General features: G+C 39.9%; 2 protein-coding genes across 3 annotated transcripts in view; one reads left to right on the forward strand and one right to left on the reverse strand.

Moving 5' to 3' along the window:
- Positions 1 to 9,237, reverse strand: part of LOC123770661 (protein strawberry notch) — a 125,918-nt gene extending 116,681 nt beyond the window's left edge. Inside the window, exon 1 of the mRNA XM_069305791.1 lies at positions 9,145 to 9,237. The gene's annotated coding sequence lies outside the window, so the exon portion shown is untranslated. The remainder of the gene's footprint in view (positions 1 to 9,144) is intronic.
- sqh (Myosin regulatory light chain sqh) lies at positions 81 to 20,641 on the forward strand. 2 transcript variants are annotated; one of them, XM_069305796.1, is made up of 5 exons: positions 81 to 154; positions 14,878 to 15,064; positions 15,297 to 15,397; positions 18,740 to 18,868; positions 19,464 to 20,641. In XM_069305796.1, the coding sequence occupies exons 2-5, from the start codon at positions 14,881 to 14,883 to the stop codon at positions 19,566 to 19,568; spliced, it is 519 nt and encodes a 172-aa protein (XP_069161897.1). In that variant the 5' UTR covers positions 81 to 154; positions 14,878 to 14,880; the 3' UTR covers positions 19,569 to 20,641. The 2 variants fall into 2 exon arrangements, with proteins under 2 accessions (XP_069161897.1, XP_045618681.1); XM_045762725.2 differs by lacking the exon at positions 81 to 154 and adding an exon at positions 9,265 to 9,403.
- The last annotated feature ends 36 nt before the right edge of the window (positions 20,642 to 20,677 follow it).

A 20,677-nucleotide genomic window follows, 5' to 3' on the forward strand; every position in this document is an offset into this window, starting at 1 on the left:
TTTCTTATATCCAAGAAAACTTTGCCTAAATCTCAATAGTAATGACACACCAGATCAGCACAGCACAGTTTCCGTATCTATAGAAAATGTCTGAGAATGGTGGAAGGCAGTACTAGGTTTTTTTCACTGTTAACAAAGGACCAACGTGTTGCAGGTTTGCCGCTTTGTATTGAAAAGTAGTTTGCTAAGACAAGAGGCCTCTGTGAAGCCTTAAATATCCCCATAATGCTCTAATTTACCAATCATCAATAATTCAGTGTGAAAAGAGGGAAGCTGCCCGGCATGTGACGTCACAGAATCCCATTTTTTATCAAACTTTGGCGCGCAGGAACGTCGTCTTGCGATAACTGCAAGTATTACTCTTATTGATAATCCGCTGCTCCACCTCTCTAACTAATAAAATCGGCGAAATATTTTACGTAAGAAAACTAATATGATGCAAGAGGTCGACAAACCAGGTTATTGATCCGCAAGCTAACCCCTATACAGTGAACATTGGAATCCATGGGAGTCGTCAGTAGGAGAATTTTGAAGATTATTAGTAAAGTCAGACATAGGTGTTCAAAGGCACATTTCATACGCACTGGTATGGTCGAAGGCAACTCAAATTATTGGACAAAACTTTTAAAAATTACACTCGGCAATCTCGAGAAAATCAAACGTTTGGTAAAACACAGTTTGAGCAAATCAGATTGCTATTGCAACTCTCCCACTATTACCTACCTTCCTACCTAATTCTATCCCCTTTACCCCCTCTCCCCCTAACAAACCTACCTGATACCTTCTCCCCTCTTACAGTGTCTACTACCCCCATTTTCCCTTTAATTTTTACCTTACTACCTTCTACCTACATTCCCATGTACTCTCCTTCCCTCAGTTACTCGCACTCTAGTCTATCTTTCCTTTCTTTTATCTCTTATCTCCTAATCACTTTTTTACTTGCATAATTTTTTTTCCTTTCCTTCCTGTCTTTTTACTCACATTTCTCCTCTGCTCTCTTTTCTCCTTCTGCTCTATTATCTCCCTCTTCTCTCTTTCTCCCTCTTCTCTCTTTTCTCCCTCTTCTATCTTTTCTCACTCTGCTCTCTTTTTTTCCCTCTTCTCTATTTTCTCCCTCTTCTCTCTTTTCTCCCTCTTCTCTCTTTTCTCACTCTGCTCTCTTTTCTCCCTCTGCTCTCTTTTCTCTCTGCTCTCTTTTCTCCCTCTTCTCTCTTTTCTTCCTATTCTCTCCTTTCTCCCTCTTCTATTTTCTATCTGCTCTCTTTTCTCCATTCTTTCTTTTCTCCCTCTTCTCTCTTTTCTCCCTCTGCTCCCTTTCTCTCTCTTCTCTCTTTTCTCTCTGATCTATTTTCTCTCTCCACTCTCTTTTCTCCTTTTCTCTCTTTTCTTTCTGCTCTCTTTTCTTCCTCTTTTCTCTTTCCACTCTCTTTTCTCCCTCTTCTCTATTTTCTCTCTGCTCTCATTTCTCCCTCTGCTCTCTTTTCTCTCTCTGCTCTCTTTTCTCCCTTTTCTCTCTCTGCTCTCTTTTCACCCTTTTCTCTCTCTGTTCTCGTTTCTCCCTCTACTCCCTTTTTCTCTCTGTCTCTGCTCCCTTTTTTTCTCTCTCTCCCTATCTGCTCTTTTTCTCTCTTAATCTGCTCTTTTTTCTTTCCCTCTGCTCCCTTTTTATCTGTCCCTCTCTGCTCTTTTTCCCTCTGCTGTCTTTTCATTCTCTCTCACTCTCACTCTCTCTCTCTCTCTCTCTCTCTCTCTCTCTCTCTCTCTCTCTCTCTCTCTCTCTCTCTCTCTCTCTCTCTCTCTCTCTCTCTCTCTCTCTCTCTCTCTCTCTCCCTCTCTCTCTCTCCTCTCCCTCTCTCTCTCCCTCTCCCTCCCTCCCTCCCTCCCTCCCTCTCCCTCCCTCCCTCCCTCTCTCTTATTTTTATTTTAATCTCTCTCTCATAGAGGAGGCCAGGTCGACGACCGGGCCGCGAGGACGTTATAAGCCCCGAAATCATCTCAAGATTACCTACTCTCTCTCTCTCTCTCTCTGACTCTCTCTCTCTCTCTCTCTGACTCTCTCTCTCTCTGACTCTCTCTCTCTCTGACTCTCTCTCTCTCTGACTCTCTCTCTGACTCTATCTCTCTCTCTCTCTCTCTCTCTCTCTCTCTCTCTCTCTCTCTCTCTCTCTCTCTCTCTCTCTCTCTCTCTCTCTCTCTCTCTCTCTCTCTCTCTCTCTCTCTCTCTCTCTCTCCCTAGAGACTAATTTATATCATGAGAATGTATTTTGAAACTATCACATAGGGAACTATCATAAAGGAACTAACATATAAGGAACCTGTTGAAACTGCAAGCAAGAGCTGTTATCCTTCCTCAGCTCAATTGAAACCTACTTCTAGAGACACATTTATTTCACGAGCCTAATTATATGTATCAATAGGAATAAGCTTTATTCATTAACAACATTAGTTCAATCATATAAGGAACAAGATGGGCCCATAGCCAGCAGTGTGCCAGAACCTTCATGTGATCAGTTGACTGGATCTCCCGTGTATCAACCTGTTGAGCGAACAAGTTCCAGATGCAAGTCAGCCTCGGAGTGAATGATCGCTGATGGAGTGATGTCTTGAGAAAGGCACTTCCAGCATGAGACTATTAAAGGTTGAGAGCCTAGTACTACGGGTGCAAACTTGTCTAGAGAATATCCTTGATAACCTAGCAAACCCAGTACCAGATATCATCTTCCTTGGAGACTTCAATCTACCCAGTTTAAAATGGAGAATAGTAAACAATAACATCATAGTAGGAAGTCAACCTGGAAATAACGAACCGCAGGTAAGAGAACTACTGAGATTCTGTGACAAATTCTCGCTCAGTCAGCAGATTACAGAACCAACTAGGAACGAAAACACGCTGGATTTGATATTCACGAACAATGAGGAGCTAATCAGAGACATTACTGTCTCAGACACTACGTACTCAGACCACAAGCTCATTGAAGTGTAAACTAACATTAATAACGGTAGTAGGCCCAAGAGAAACAACAAGCGAGAAGGGCTATTCAATAAATTCAATTTTAATAATAAGAGGATAGACTGGGAGAAAATAAACAGGGAACTTACAAACATTCAGTGGGAAAATGTTCTAAGAAATAAAAATCTTACACAAGGAATAGAAAAACCTGACTTCTGAAGCATATGAAGTCTGTCTGAAACATGTTCCTTTGAGGAAAGCCAGAAAGAGGTCAAATGTAGAATGAGAACGCAGACGACACTATAAAAGAAGGAAGAAATTAACGGAAATGCTTAAGCAGACACGACTCTCCATACAGAGAAGAAATAATTTAAACAGGGAGATTGAAGAAATCGAACGGAGACTGAAGCAGTCCTATCAGACTGAAGAAAGGCAACTAGAACAGAAAGCAATTCAAGAAATAAAGAAAAACCCAAAATATTTCTTCACATATGGTAACTCAAAAGCGAAAACAACTGCCAGTATTGGACCTATTCGTATTAGTGAAAGTTCATACACTGAGGATAACAAGGAAATTAGTGAAATCCTAAAAAAGCAGTATGAGGATATGTTTAGCACTCCGATACTAAGCATGAAAGTGGAAGATTCGGACAATTTCTTTATGAATGATACTCAAACACCTGTAAATATAACTGATATCAACACGAGCGTGGCTGATTTTGAAAGAGAAATTGACAATATGCCCATGCACTCAGCCCCGGGTCCAGACTCATGGAATTCAATATTTATAAAGAAATGCAAAGTGCCAGTAGCACAGGCACTCAGTATAGTGTGGAGGAAGAGCTTGGACACAGGGGAGATACCAGATGCGCTTAAAGCAGCAGACATTGACCCTCTACACAAGGGTGGTAGCAAAGCATTGGCAAAGAATTATAGACCAGTTGCACTAGCGTCCCACATAATAAAAGTATTTGAGAGAGTGATCAGGAGTCAGGTCACTAGATTCATGGAAACCAATGACCTCCACAATCCAGGCCAATATGGATTTAGAGCAGGAAGATCATGCCTCTCACAGCTACTTGACCACTATGACAAAATCACTGAGGCATTAGAGGAAAAACATAATGCAGATGTCGTGTACACAGACTTTGCAAAGGCATTACTATCTTCGTCAGGTCTACATCAGCAGATAATGAGAATTCCCAGAGATACTTATAACAGAGTCTAAACCGAGGATTCTTCTGTACTAGGACCTATCCTGTTTCTGATATACGTAAATGATCTTCCAGAAGGTATAGACTCATTCCTCTCAATATTTGCTGATGATGCTAAAATTATAAAAAAGATTAAGACAGAGGAAGACAGCAAGAGGCTATAGGATGACCAAGACAGACTGGAGGAATGGTCCAACAAATGGCTACAAGAATTTAACTCGAGCAAGTGCAATGTGATGAAGATAGACGTAGGGAGCCGGAGGCTAAATACAAGGTGCCAACTGGGAGAATAAATCCTTCTGCAGTCAGGAAGAAAGATTTGTAAGTTGATATCACACCTGTGTGGAAGGCTGGCGAACATAAGCACTGCCTTCAGAAACTTGTGTAAGGAATCATTCAGCAACATTTAGGGGAATCATTTAGGGTAACCAGCGACTCAGACAAAGGCCTTCCGGTTGATGTAGTAGTATTCATGGAATTTGCTGAAGCCTTTGATAAGGCACCACATGAAAGACTGGCAAGGACATTACAGGCGCATGGAATAAATGGAAGAATACTACAGTGTATAAAACAATGGTTAAAACAAAGAGTCGTGCTAAATTGGAATGAATGTGACTGGAGAAATGTGGTAAGTGGGGTGCCACAGGGGTCCATTTTGGGGCCAACCCTTTTCGTCATATACCTCAATCACATAGATGACAATATTACAAATCACATCATAAAATTTGCAGAAGACACAAAGATTTATGGCAAAGTAGGAAAGGATAATTATGTTGACCAGACCACACACTAGAAGGTGAAGGGACGACGACGTTTCGGTCCGTCCTGGACCATTCTCAAGGCAAACCATTCTCAAGTCTGGGCCATTCAACAACCCACGCAACAAGTCGACTTGAGAATGGTCCAGGACGGACCGAAATGTCGTCGTCCCTTCACCTTCTAGTGTGTGGTCTGGTCAACATACTTTAGCCACGTTATTGTGACTCATCGCCTGCTAAGGATAATAATGTTTAAGCCTTACAAAAAGATCTACAGGAACTCCACAAATGGTCAGAAGACTGGCAAATGCTTTTTTATATTGACAAATGCAAGACCTTGCATGCGGGGCACAAGTTGTGGTCGATCTCGAACCCATTTATTATGTGACGACTTATACTGAATTTTGTAACTAATTCATCAAGATTGTAACTTGCTTAGCTAAATGACCCACTGGATGGGGGGCGGTGTGCAGGACAAACATATCAATTGTGACACTAGCTCTCCACATATGTCAGTTGCTTAATTTAGAAACTGTACTTGTGGTCGATCTCGAACCCATTGTTGATGTGACGACTTATATTGAATTTTGTAACTAGCTCATCAAGATTGTAACTTGCTTAGCTAAATGAATTGTGGGGTTCAGTCCCTGAGCCCATTATGTGCCTCTGTAACCCTTTCCACTACCGCCCACAAGATGGGTATGGGGTGCATAATAAATGAACTAAACTAATCTAAACTGGGGTACAACAACCCACGCCACAACTACCAAATTAATAACATCACATTACACCAGATTGATGCAGAAAGGGACCTGGGAGTCAAAATCAACCACTCAATGAAAGTTGCACAGCAGGTTACCTTCAGGTGCTTCCGGGGCTCAGCGTCCCCGCGGCCCGGTCGTCGACCAGGCCTCCTGGTTGCTGGACTGATCAACCAGGCTGTTGGACGCGGCTGCTCGCAGCCTGACGTATGAGTCACAACCCTGTAGAAACAGTAGTTAAAAATGCTAACCAAACTTTTGGAATACTCAAGCGTACCTTCGACTTCAAGGAAAAGAAGGTAGTGATTCAATTGTATAACTATCTGGTGCGCTCCAATTTGGATTACTGAATCCAAGCATGGAGACCTCATCTTCAGAAAGTTGGAGCTGTCTCCATAGCTTCTCTGGAGAAAGTGCAACTCCGGGCAACAAAAGTCATTCCATGCCAAAAGTCAACTCTCGTATCAGGAACGGTTGAGGGCCACAGGGCTAACAACACTACAAACCAGGCATGACAGGGCGGATCTTACTGAAACGTTTAAAATACTCAACAAATTGGAGGATGTTGATCCGGAAAATTTCTTCAACAGGTCAGATGTAACAAATAAGAGGCAACTGCTTCAAGCTCAACAAGCAACAATGTAGGACTGAGAACAGGAGATACTTTTTCACCCATAGGTTTATTAACCCATGGAACCGCCTACCCGCCTAACTCGTTAATGACAAAAAACTGTTGGCTATTAAAGTTCAACTGGAGAAGATCAAGGCAAATAGGGGGGACCTTCGACAAGCCGCCGGCTTCCTGTCCTCGTCGAGGCCACTAGTGCTAATGGCTCTCAGGTAATTGGGTAAATATACCTCCATATGTCAGACCTACTGTATATACCTACATGTGTCAGACCTACTGTATATACCTCCATGTGTTAGACCTACAGTATATACCTCCATATGTTCAGACCTACATGTATATACCTCCATGTGTTAGACCTACAGTATATACCTCCATATGTCAAACCTACTGTATATACCTCCATATGTTAGACCTACTGTATATACCTCCATGTGTTAGACCTACAGTATATACCTCCATGTGTTAGACCTACTGTATATACCTCCATGTGTTCAGACCTACTATATATACCTCCATGTGTTAGACCTACTATATATACCTCCATGTGTTAGTCCTACTGTATATACCTCCATGTGTTAGACCTACAATATATACCTCCATGTGTTAGACCTACTGTATATACCTCCATGCGTCCATGTGTTAGACCTACAGTATATACCTCCATGTGTTAGACCTACTGTATATACCTCCATGCGTCCATGTGTTAGACCTACTGTATATACCTCCATGTGTTAGACCTACAGTATATACCTCCATGTGTTAGACCTACAGTATATACCTCCATGTGTTAGACCTACAGTATATACCTCCATATGTCAGACCTACTGTATATACCTCCATGTGTTATACCTACTGTATATACCTCCATGTGTTAGACCTACAGTATATACCTCCATGTGTTAGACCTACTGTATATACCTCCATGTGTTAGACCTACTGTATATACCTCCATGTGTCAGACCTACTGTATATACCTCCATGTGTTAGACCTACTGTATATACCTCCATGTGTTAGACCTAGTGTATATACCTCCATGTGTCAGACCTACTGTATATACCTCCATGTGTTAGACCTACTGTATATACCTCCATGTGTTAGACCTAGTGTATATACCTCCATGTGTCAGACCTACTGTATATACCTCCATGTGTTAGACCTACTGTATATACCTCCATGTATTCACCCAGTTGTGCTTGCGGGGGTTGAGCTCTCCTCTTTCGGCCCGCCTCTCAACTGCTACTAACTACTAACTAACGAATTATTTTTTCACACACACACACACACACACACACACACACACACACACACACACACACACACACACACACACACACACACAAAGGGGTCTGGTAGCTGAGCGGACAGCGTGCAGGACTCGTAATTCTGTGGCCCGGGTTCGATTCCTCGTGGAGGCAGAAACAAATGGGCAAAGTTTCTTTCTCCCTGATGCCCCTGTTACCTAGCAGTAAATAGGTACCTGGGAGTTAGACAGCTGTTACGGAGCTGCTTTCTGGGTGTGTGTGTGGAAAAAAATTAGTAGTTAGTTACAGTTCATTGATTGACAGTTGAGAGGTGGGCCGAAAGAGCAAAGCTCAACCCCTGCAAGAACAACTAGGTGAATACTTATTAATTAAGGGGGCCGGTAGCTGGTTGAACAGCACGCTGGACGTGTGATCCTATGGTCCCGGGTTCGATTCCCGGCGCCGGCGAGAAACAATGGGCAGAGTTTCTTTCACCCTGATGTCCCTGTTACCTAGCAGTAAATAGGTACCTGGGAGTTAGTCAGCTGTCATGGGCTGCTTCCTTGTGTGTGTTTGTTTGTGGTGTGGAAAAAATAGTAGTTAGTAACAGTTTATTGACAGTTGAGAGGCGGGCCCAAAGAGTAGAGCTCAACCCCCCCCCCCCCGCAAGCACAACTAGGTGAATACACACACACCAGGAAGCGGCCCGTAACAGCTGTCTAACTCCCAGGTACCTATTTACTGCTAGATAACAGGGACATCAGAGTGAAAGAAACCCTGCCCATCTGTTTCGGCCGGCGCCGGGAATCGAACCCCGGACCACAGGACTACGTACCAGTATGCTGTCCACTCAGCCACTATCCCCCCACCCTCCCTCTGTATATACATCCATTTGTTAGACCTACTGTATATACCTCCAGGTGTTACACACATATATGGTAACATTCCATAACACTTATCGTCACAGGATGCACATATGTAGGCCTATATATGGTTACCGTCCAGTTCAATGTTATGTTTGTATGACTAAAGATGAGGATGTGTGAGTCAGCGCGGGCCAGGACGCCAGAGTGCGGGAGATTTATCATCTTAACATCCGTGAGAGTGAGGTAACGTAGTCTGGAGTACAGTGGAGGCTGTATATGTGTGTGTCCCTGCCTGTAACTCGCACTTTCCTCTTGATATAAGTTCATCTTCCGTAGCTAGACACGAGGGGGGGGGGGGTCACCACATATAATTTGGTTTAGGTCAAACTACACATCTTGGGGTCATGGTGGTGGTAACCCCGCTGACACAGCCTTCGTGAAAGTTATATTGCACCTTATGTTCCATAAACATATTCTTGGCTGGACCTGTGTGTAATGTAGATCATATATCGAGACATGTTCATCATTGCTGACTAATTAGCTGTGATGGCATAAACTTCTATTTTTGGCATTCAGGTGTATAATTGCAAAATGCTGATAGCTGCAATGGTAGACTCAAGCGTAATCTGTTGACCTAAAAATATCACTGGCGTCTACTTTATTTCCAATTGTATAGTATCAAAATATATATGGCCATTCTAGTACATTTTATAGCTACTCACTGCAAGTTTAATCTGCAGAGTGTTGTAAAAATTGAAGATGATGAGTGCAGGCGTAGTGATGAGTGGTGTAAATGGTAAGATATTAGCAGGTTGTGAGGTAATGAGGTGAGAGGTGAGTGAAGGTTGAGGCGCAGGAGTGGTGAGGGGCCGGGCGCCAGGGGGCAGCACCGGCCGCCACCAGTCCTGCCCTGACACCAGTCTCCTTAACACCGTCGCTGCTCTCCTCTCTTCCTTCACCACGCCCTCATAACCCACACTGGTGAGATGCTCTACAATGGTTTATGTAGCAGCCTTGGCTTCGTACAACAGTAAATATGCAAGCATTAAGTTAGTGTGAGAGACGGTAGAGGAAGATGTGTCATGGTGCCTGTATAAGGGTGGCGCTGAGTGCCTCTCTGCCACACCCTCCAGCTTTCTCTACCACTCCTCTCTCTCAATCTCTCTCAGACTACACAATAACACTATAAAGACGCCCATCAACCTTACATTTAGTTTAATCAATCCTGGCCAGAGGCTGGAAGGTCAGGGTTGACAGTTTAGGGATATAGTCTACGTCAGCTACACATTGCTTTCAAAACTAAATCCAACATGACCTAAGACTGTCTACCTGTATATATTTATTTAAATTATTTACGATTAAGTACAATGGGTTTGTGAGATTAGATAATACTGGTATTTTTACATTCTTGCAAAGCTTACTAATTAACACGCATATTGTTTCTGGCAGATGAATAGTGTTGGTATATTAATTTTGTCCTAAATTATAAAATACCTTCAAAACGATTAGTGTACAGTACATCCGTAGGTAAGAGCAGAGGAAGCTGGCAGTATGCGAGGCAGTGCCTGTGTACACATTTATTTATTTATTTATTTATTTATTTATGCATATACAAGAATGTACATTGGGAATGTGAGGATACATAATATGGTAATTACAGTCTTGTAAAGCCACTAGTACGCGCAGCGTTTCGGGCAGGTCCTTAATCTAAGAAAATTTTAAGTAAGTAAATACTTGCAAAATTTATAGACAAAAAAAATGATAACAGTTACATGGAATAAAAAAAAGATGAGAGAAAATTGTAGGTAGAGTATATTAAAGCACATAGGTAGATAAGATTGATTGCAATGACAGCTTGAATGGTGGTTGACAAAAATTGGTAGTCACAATACAGCATATGGCTAGCACATAAAAGAAGACAGCAATGAACACAATGATAAGGTTGTTTGATACTACATAAAAATTAGGAGATTGGGTAACACTAGGTACAGAGCAAATTTAAAGCTCAGTGTAGGAAACTAAGATGATGAAATTAGGTACTTTTTGCTTTTGCTTTTAAATAAGGCAAAAGTTTTACAGTTTTTCAATTCACTAGGGAGTGAGTTCCATAGACTAGGTCCCTTAATTTGCATAGAGTGTTTACACAGATTAAGTTTGACCCTGGGGATATCAAAGAGATATTTATTTCTGGTGTGGTGATAATGGGTCCTATTACATCTGTCCAGGAAGAGTTTCAGAGCATGGTTTGCATTTAAGAACAGGGTTCTGTAAATGTAGTTGACACAAGAGAATGTGTGGAGGGAGTTAATACTTAGCAAGTTTAGGGATTTAAACAAGGGAGCCGAGTGTTGTCTGAAAGCAGAGTTAGTCATTATTCTGATAGCAGATTTTTGCTGTGTGATGATGGGCTTAAGGTGGTTTGCAGTGGTAGACCCCCATGCACAGATACCATAATTAAGATAGGGGTAGATTAGTGCATAATATAGTGAGAGGAGAGCAGAGTTAGGAACATAATATCTGATTTTGGAGAGTATACCAACTGTCTTAGAGACTTTCTTAGTTATGTGTTGAATGTGGGTGCTGAAGTTGAGTCTCTTGTCTAGGAATAGGCCAAGAAACTTGCCATCATTTTTATTACTTATGTTAATGTTGTCTATCTGTAGCTGAATTGCATTTGATGATTTGCTTCCAAATAAGATGTAGTAAGTCTTTTCTATGTTTAATGTTACTTTGTTCATTGACATCCATAAGTGGACTTTTTTTAATTCATTATTCACAACATTATTTAGTGTATGTGGATTGAGGTCTGAATAGATAAGGGTAGTATCGTCAGCAAACAATGTAGGTTTGTGAATATTAGAGACATTAGGCAGATCGTTTATATATATAAGAAATAGAAGAGGTGCATTGTTGCACTAAGGGTTATGGAACTCAAAGATGGTGTTGCCATGCTGGTGAAAGGACACGTAATGGTAAACAAAATAATGATTACCAATCCAGGAAGTTAACGTAATAGCACTAAAGATTTGTAATCAGGATGATAAACTGGTAATCATAAATGCCTACAGTCTACCAGCTTGCAACACATGGACACAGGAAGAGTTGAACAATAAATGAGAGGGCCTCAAATGAGGCCCTCGTGGAGGGAGAGTATAAGAGTGGATAGAGAGATCACGATTGCTGGTACTGTACTTGGTGACTTCGACTTGGAGACCTACTAAGCAAGAAACGACGACTTTTGGACCAGTAGATTCGTAAACCTAATTCTACAGAAATTTGTGTATCAACATCTTAAACAAGCTATGAGGGAAAGGGATGTTCCTTCCATGCTGGATTTAATATTAATCAGGAAAAAAGAAGATATATTTGACATTCAGTACCTTCCCACCTTGGGCAAAACTGACCATGGCCTTTTGAAAGTAAAGTATGCAATACGTAATAATTTGGAAGAGACTCAGGAAACTGTAGCAATTGAAAAAACTGATTTCAGTAAAGGACATTATGGAACTTAGAAAGATCTTTAATGAATTTGATTGGAAAGACTTGCTGTTAGGGGAAGATGAAAATGAGATACATCAAATTTTGTGAAATGTATGATAAAGGTACAAAAGACTTTACAGTACAGTATATCAAACAAGAGATGCAGAACTAGGGAACGGGATTGATTCAACAGGAATTGCGAGAGGGCCAGAGACCAAAATACACAAAAAAGGAATCGGTACAGGAAGAGACCAAACCCTCAAATATACCAGCAACACAAAGAAGCAAGAAACAACTACAGTACACTGCAGTGAGAAGAAGCAGAAAGAGATTTGGAGAAAGGGATAGGGAACTATCAGGAGAAAGGGCTAAGTCAATATGACTATACAGTATAGCACTTGAAAGGTATTAGGATAAGGATTTGGGGTGGGACAGGGGGAAGGAAAGGTGATGAACCACTAGCACAGTCAGGGATTGAACGCCAACCTGCATGAAGCGAGACTACCAGATAGTAAGAGTGGATGGATAATTCAATAGTGCCGATTTCTACTTTTCTAATTTTGTTGTACGTCGGTATATATACAGTACTATTGTTCTCATCATTACTAAAGTACTCTACTACCAAAACAGGAGGATGGGCTGCACATGGAATTTCTTCTTGGGTTTTGAGAGAATGTGCACCTAAGCTCAGCATTCCACTTAATTGATTTTTGATGCATATCTGTATACAGGAGTCCTGGCAAATATATGTAAAAAGTCTAACATAGTTCCAATCTACAAAACTGGCAACAGGGATGAACCCTGTTGCAATTATAGACTTGTATCATTGACAAGTGTTGTAGTCAAAATATCTGAAAACATAATTAAAATCAAATGGTAGAACACCTGGAGAAAAATTATATAATACAGTATTGTTTTCAATCTGGACTATCCTGTGTAACAAATTTATTTAGTTTTTACAATAGAGCCACAGAAATCTTACAGGAAAGAGATGGTTCGTTTGACTGCACTTATCTGGACCTAAAAAAGTTTTTCAAGATTTCCACATAAGAGGTTGTTCTGGAACATACTTGAGAAATGACAGGGAAGCTTCTAACATGGATAAAAAAAAATTCTAACAGAAAAATTAGGTCAGTAATCAGAGGCAATGTATCGGACTGGAGAAATGTCACGAGTGGATTACAAAGTTCAGTTCTTGAACCAGTAATGTTCAATGTCTACATAAATGATCTACCAGAAGGAATACAGAATAATATGAACATATTTGCTGATGATGCTAAGATACTAGGGATAAGAAACTTAAGACTTGGACAAAATAAGTGTATGGAGCACCACTTGACAAATGGAATTTAACGTGAATAAATGCCTTGTTAAGGAATGTGGAAAAGGAGAAAATAAACCATACACAACCTACAAATTATGTGAAAAAGATTTGAAAAATTCTGATGAGAGATCTAGGGGTGGTTTTAGATAGTATTCTATCACCTGAGGACCACATAAAGAACATTGTGCAAGGAGCCTATGCTATGGGTTCCAATTTCAGAATTGCTTTTAAAAACATGGATTGAGAATTAATGAAAATAGGGGCGCCAGACACCTGGGTGGACCGCTTCGGATTCGTAGTCCTGAGGTTCCGGATTCAATCCCTGGTGGAGGCGGAGACAAATGGGCAAAATGTTTTTCACCCTGATGCCCCTGTTACCTGGCAGTAAATAGATACCTGGGAGTTGGACAGCTGCTACGAGCTGCTTCCTGGGGGTGGAGGCCTGGTCGAGGACTGGGCCGCGGGGACACTAAGCCCCGAAATCATCTCAAGATAAGATTATTAAAGAAATTGTTAATGACCTATGTGAGACCAAAGCTGGAATATGCAGTGGTTGTATGGTGCCCATACCTTAAAAAGCACATCAACAAACTGGAAAAGGTGCAAAGCCGTACAACTAAATGGCTTCTGGAACTGAAAGACATGAGCTATGAGATGATGTTACTTGTGTTTACCTTGTGGTGGTTCCAGGGGTTAAGGTCCCCACAGCCCAGTCTCTGACCAGGTTAGAAGCATTAAATATGCCAAAACTAGAAGATACTAGAAGAAAAAGAGGCGATATCTTCAAGGCGAGGATAGTTTTCGTTAAGAAGGGCCAGACCAACTGGGCAGTGGTGGGTATGTGATCTGCTCCAAGAAACAGCTTTTTGGATCAAGTCAGGGTCAGGCTTGGAAAGTTGTAGAACTCCCAGAACCCCATCCAGGTACAATCCAGGATATGATCACCATGTACAAAATAGCAACAAGAATCGACAAAATTGATAGGGAAGAATTCCCGAGACCTGGAACTTCAAGAACAAGAGGTCATAGGTTTAAGCTAACTAAACAAAGCTGCTAAAGAAATAAAAGAAAATTAACTTTAGTAAGCAGATTGGTAGACTGATGGAACAAGTTAAGTGAGGTGGTGGTGGAGGCCAAAACCGTCAGTACTGCAGCTTCAAAGCATTATATGATAGTGTTGGGAAAATGGGACACAACAAGCATAACTCTCATCCTGTAACCACAATTTACACTTAGGTAATTACTATAGCATGGTATAGTATATGTTATAGCATATGTTTTCAGCTATTGTTGGCAATTTCGTTTATGCGGTACAGTTTATAAGTGATGACTGATGAATACCATAATTCCAGTGCTTAACTTGAGGATCAAGTTAAATTTGTTCATCTAGTATAGTATTCTACATTATATAGCTAGTTAAGCAAAATCTGTAAATGGGTTGTCTTTATATCCTAGGCAATATTTATATAATGAAGTACTGTAATAATTAATTCTTACTGGTTAATAGTAGTTACTGATACTGGTTATGTGATGTATTAAGATGAAATGAAATTTGAACAAGGTAATAGAACATCTGTACTTGTTGTGTATACTGTGTGTAGTAAATCTGTAAGTGCTCAGCAGTTATTATAGTGTATTTAATTGTTTTCAGACAATGTCGTCTCGCAAGGCTGGAAAGAAGATTACCAAGAAGCGTGCCCAGCGTGCTACTAGTAATGTTTTTGCAATGTTTGACCAAGCTCAGATTCAAGAGTTTAAAGAAGCGTTCAATATGATTGACCAGAACCGTGATGGATTTATTGACAAAGATGATCTGCATGACATGTTAGCGTCCTTAGGTAGGTGTAACTAATATAAGTATAATTGTTGTGGCAGATGCCTGCTGTAGACTGTAGTTATAAAATTGACTCTGGAAGTTTGTAATTTTAGCTTCAGTGATGGGTGAAGCAAGAGCCAGAGATTGGCTTGCAAAGTAGAACAAAAATATTGATTGCATTCATTTATTTATATTTAAATGTCTTGTTATTCTTTCCTTATTGTTTCATTACTTGTCATTGTGATGCTCTTCAGGAAAGAATCCTACTGATGAATATCTGGATTCCATGATGAATGAGGCTCCTGGACCCATCAACTTTACAATGTTCCTAACATTGTTTGGTGACCGTCTTCAGGTTGGTGTGTTAACTTTATAAATACAAGTAATGTATGATTCATTCTTCCTTAAACATTACTGTATTGCTCTCACAATCCGTAATATAGAATACTAGAACATAAAGACATTTCAGTATTAAAACAATCGGAAAGCAATTTTTAACACTTTTGATGCCCCGGCGGGCGACCTGTTGTGCACCTCAAGGTAGGCCGAGCAGTGCGCACTAACTCGTCACCACCCACAAATGTTTATACTCGTTTTAGCTTTCTGACCTCAATTTTTGAGATACGTTGTTCAATTTGGTATCAAATTACTCATAATAGACTGCTCTAAAGAAACATGTGCATATAAGAACATAGTCTTTCTTATTCTTTAGACTCGCAGTGCACTGCAAGGTAACCCGATAGCTCACCACCACAAAATTGATTATACTCTTTTTCAGTTTTCTGACCTCAATTTTTGTGCTACGTTGTTCAATTTAGAATCAAATTGTTTGCAGTAGACTGCTGTAAAGGGATATTTGCATATAAGAACTTCTCACTTTTCTACACTTTCAACAAAAACCCAATAACTTTTCCCCCATACGTGTTTTTTTCAAAGCTTTTATCGTGGATTGGCTCTGTTCTTGATCAGTTCTTGTTTAGTATGCATCTGGAAGTCAATTTGCAGTGTTTATAAAGCTGGTAAGAACAAATACCCGAGATAAAATAACCAGAATGCAGAAACTTATCGACTCAAGGGGAGGCAGCGGCTGTCACGAGTGAGGTCACGAAAACAGAGAGCCTCCAGCATGGGTGGGCACCCACACTGCGGGGTCCAGGATGCCATGTGGGGTACGCAGAGAATGTGCAGAATTTGGTGGACATTTTAAACACGTTCCATAATATCCAGACAATAAATGGAATTTATTAAAAAAATTTAAAATTGACACTGTTTGCATCATTGGGCATACTCCGTAATTTGGTTTTATGACGTCAACAACGTCATCAGGCAGGGAAAGTGTTAAGATGATAGGCTGTATAATTAATTCACTTTTATAAAATGTGTTATGGAGGAGTTGCCACTTGTTAGCGATGGTAAACACAAGGCACGATAAAAGCATATCTATTAATCGATGTTTTTCTGGTTCAGTATTAATGGTTGTTTTCTGTTGGGTGCGGTTGTTGCTTACTTGGTAGCGGGAAGGAAAGGGGGTACCAAACTCCTACGGCTTTTCTTTTATTATCAAATACAGTACAATGGGGCCTCGACTTACGATGCTAATCCGTTCCCAGAGACAGATCCTAAGTCGAAACGATTTTTCCCATAAGAAATAAAGGTATTTGAATTAATCCGTTCCCCACCCTCCAAAATATTAACATACAAATACATTTTATACTGAATACAATATTTTTTTCTAACTACAATACAGTACCTAAGTTTTATCCTACCTTTATGGAGGGCTCTTGATGGCATATGGAAGATGAGGGGGGAGGAGGAGAGTTGTTACTGTTTAGAAGGGTAGTCCCCTTCCATTATCACATCAGGCAGTGATGTTTTCTCTGGGGTACTCTCTCTCCTACGTTTTGCCTGAATACCACTAGGACCTGGTTGTGGTTCAGTGCTTGTTTGTCTCACTACAAATTTGTCAAGAGACATTTGGTTTTCCCTTTGTTTTAACATTGTCTGTAATGATGCATCACTTTAGCACCCATAATGTCCTTTTTCTTAGCCAGTATGGTGGATATTGTTGACTGAGATTTGTTGTACTGCCTAGCCAGTTCAACAACCTGCACACCATCTTCATATTTACGAATGATCTCTTGTTTCTGCTCTATGGTCATCCTTACATGGGATCTCATATGTTGAGCCTTACCACTGACTTTCCTGGGACTCATGGCATGATATATAATAATTACTGTAATGTTCAAAATGCAAAAAATCACCACAAAAGCGAAATTTCTTATAGGAGCGATCGTCACTAAGCGGGCAGCTGTAGTAAACCGAGGCAGGTCGGCCACGTGACCGGGAACCATGCGCTCGGTCGACCCGAACGTGTACCAACAAATATCGTAAGTCGACGACGCCATCGGATGTCGAGTCGCATTTTTCGATGAAATTTACATCGTAACTCGAAATTATCGTAAGTAGGGGCAATCGTAAGTCGAGGTGCCACTGTATATATTATTCTATACCGGGCCACATACTAGCTATATAGAGTGAGTGAGTGTGCAAGCGTGTTCACAGCTCCACTGTTGGATAAAGTCTGATCTGTAGGAGTGATTTAGGAGCGAAGACACACTGGGAAGACGCACATCTGCAGTTCTGATGACTCTGTTGTTGACAACTCTTACCAAGTTGAGTGCTGGCAGTATGCAGTCGCTATATATAGAGATGAGGGTATTAATGGTCACCACATGTGACCAGTGCGCGTCCAACATATCCACCAAAAGACAGGTAGCAGAGACTACGAGGCAGGATAAGCTCTTCTAGGATATTCTGTTTTCACTTGACAGAAATAAATATAAAAAATTGTAAGTGGAATCATGTCATTAATGAAAACGTGATTGGAGCCAGTACTAAAAACCCTATGTACCTCCAGGTGCTCTGCACAGTGCGGTGGTTAAAGGCAGTAAAAATTGTGGAAACCTTGATAGTAATTTTTGTCACGTCACCGAAGACAATAATAATACAGTAATTGGAAATGTTAAAATTTATGTACATAAATAACATCAATGATGACTTGAGTAGCATAATATCAAAATTTACAATGATGATGCCAAACTAGGTAGCAAAGCTGTAGAGCCTATGAGGTAACAGATTACAAGCTGGCCTAAAGACCCTAGTAAATTTGTCCGACAAATGGAAGATGATTAATGCAGAAAAATGTAAAGTGTGGCACAATAAAGATGAAAAGGCAAACTATTAAAGGTAAACAAAGATAAAGACCTTGGAGAGATAGGGGCAATGTCATGAAGTCTAGCAAGCAATGTACAGAACTGTAGAGAGTTCTATACATTGCTTAGACAATGTATAGAACTCTGGGTTTTAACAGCACACTTTTGGTCAACTTTTTTAAGATATTGACAAATTGGAACAAGTTCATCACAGTGCTTAATGTATGGAACAGCTTACCAGGAGATATAGTAGTGTAGTAGAGTAAAAAACTTTAAACTTAGATTAGACAAGCACTTCTGAAAAGCTGAGTGTTTCCTGTTTTATCCTCATTATTGTTATGTTGCTGTTTGGAACCCATAATTCTGCAGTACATGTATCATTCTAAAATATGGTGGCCTTTGAGTAGCTTTCTAGATTGTAATCTTGTGATCATATCAAATTTAGCTCATTTTTATTTCCCATGTTTTTAATCTTTTCTTGGCAGGGCACAGATCCTGAGGATGTAATAAAGAATGCATTTGGATGTTTTGATGAAAATAATCAAGGTTACATTAATGAAGAGCAACTTCGGGAACTCCTGGTTTCCATGGGTGATCGCTTCACAGATGAGGACGTAAGTAGTGTATCTCGCCTTATTCAGTTTTATCTTTGTAAGATTCTATACTTGGTACATTTTAAATGTTTAGTGTTAATATATTCCCAAACCCAGCCATTATATGCTTATTCCCACGGCTGCCTATCCACTGTATGCCCATATCCATGCCCACTCATTGACCATGCGCCCACATCTACATCTCCCCACCAACCTTGTGAACACGTCCCAGCGCACCCACTGACTGTGTGTCCACATAAACGTTACTGGACGAGAGAAGAAATGGAGACATAATAACCACATAATAATAACCACATACAAAATATTCTCTCTGAAATAGAACATACTATTTACCCATGGGTAGTACACGAACAAGGGGACATATGTGGAAACTAAGTACCCAAATGACCCACAGACACAGTAGAATTTTGTGATAATTATACTAGGAAGGTATCAAAAGATGGCATTTTAATTTTTCCTTAACTGGTGAGCCTGATGGTCACATAAAGTGGGCTTCCATATGGAAGGATCTTAGTGAGGTTGTGCATGAATCACAAGAAAGTGTTCCATATATAAAAAAAATTATATACAAGACTTGTTTTTTTTCTCCTGGCAGGTTGATGAAATGTACCGTGAAGCTCCAATCAAGAATTCAATGTTTGATTATGTGGAGTTCACACGCATCTTGAAGCATGGAGCCAAAGATCTAGAAGACCAGTAATAAGTGAATTAGCTGCATGGCACTCATCAGTCTAGCAGTTGATTGGAGCATATATTAGAATTTTTTTAATATCACATTTTTTGACCTTGTCAGGAATTTTGTATATTGCCAAGCTTCTACATGTACCGTTTGTAAGTTAAATTTTTATATATTTGAAGATAATTTAGTGGGCTTGTAAGACATTTATGTAGCAGTGTTTCTATCACTGGAAAACAATATCAGTATTTAGGGACTTATCTCACTTAGAAACAGAATGGACAGTATCTGGTTTAAGACAGATTACATGCCCCATAGAAAACCCATATAAAATGTAAGGCCTGGACAAGAACAGGGTAATAGTTTTCAAAAAAAAACTTTTGATCTTGTATGTAAAGACTTTAAAAAATAATCAAAAGCTTTATTGCTGTTCAACTTAAGGTTGGTATTGGATAATTTACACACACACACACACACACACACACACTCGGTTTCATGCTCCCTCTCGCTCTCTTTTGAAGTACAATACACTGAAAATATGAATAAAATTAATGTTTAATTTAAATATATGTAAAGAATTGTCAGGAAAAATATATTACTAATATAGAATATTGTATTTGAAATATTTGGATTATCAATATAGTAAGGTGTGTAAACTGGAGAAGGTAAGGAAAAAGTCCTGAGGTATGTCTTTGTAAGAAACTCTTCACCTTTTCATAACATGAGGAATGAGTAATGGAACCTGCCTCAGGTTATATATTGTTTGATTCATAGCTTGTTATTTATTACAAACTTTAGATACCTAATAGTGATTTGCTAGTACTTAATAGTGCCTTAACATAAAAAATTATTTGTATGAAATTTTGCAATATAGTATGGTATTAGGGTCTCGGTAGAATTGTGCTTGTTTTAATTACATAGGACTTTTAGATTATCTTCATTCCAGTAATTTATACGAGACTACTTGTCTCCTGTTTGATAATTGTTTTTAATCATGATTTCCATTTATTGGCTTATATTAATGTATGAGCTCATTCCAGTGCAAAACTTTATACCAATATTGTACTCCAGTCTTTCTACAATAAAAGAAAACAAAATTTTTTTGTATTAATGCAGTTTCAGATAATTTGTGC

The sequence above is a fragment of the Procambarus clarkii genome, chromosome 56 (assembly GCF_040958095.1).
Source record: "Procambarus clarkii isolate CNS0578487 chromosome 56, FALCON_Pclarkii_2.0, whole genome shotgun sequence".
NCBI classification, from domain to species: domain Eukaryota; kingdom Metazoa; phylum Arthropoda; class Malacostraca; order Decapoda; family Cambaridae; genus Procambarus; species Procambarus clarkii.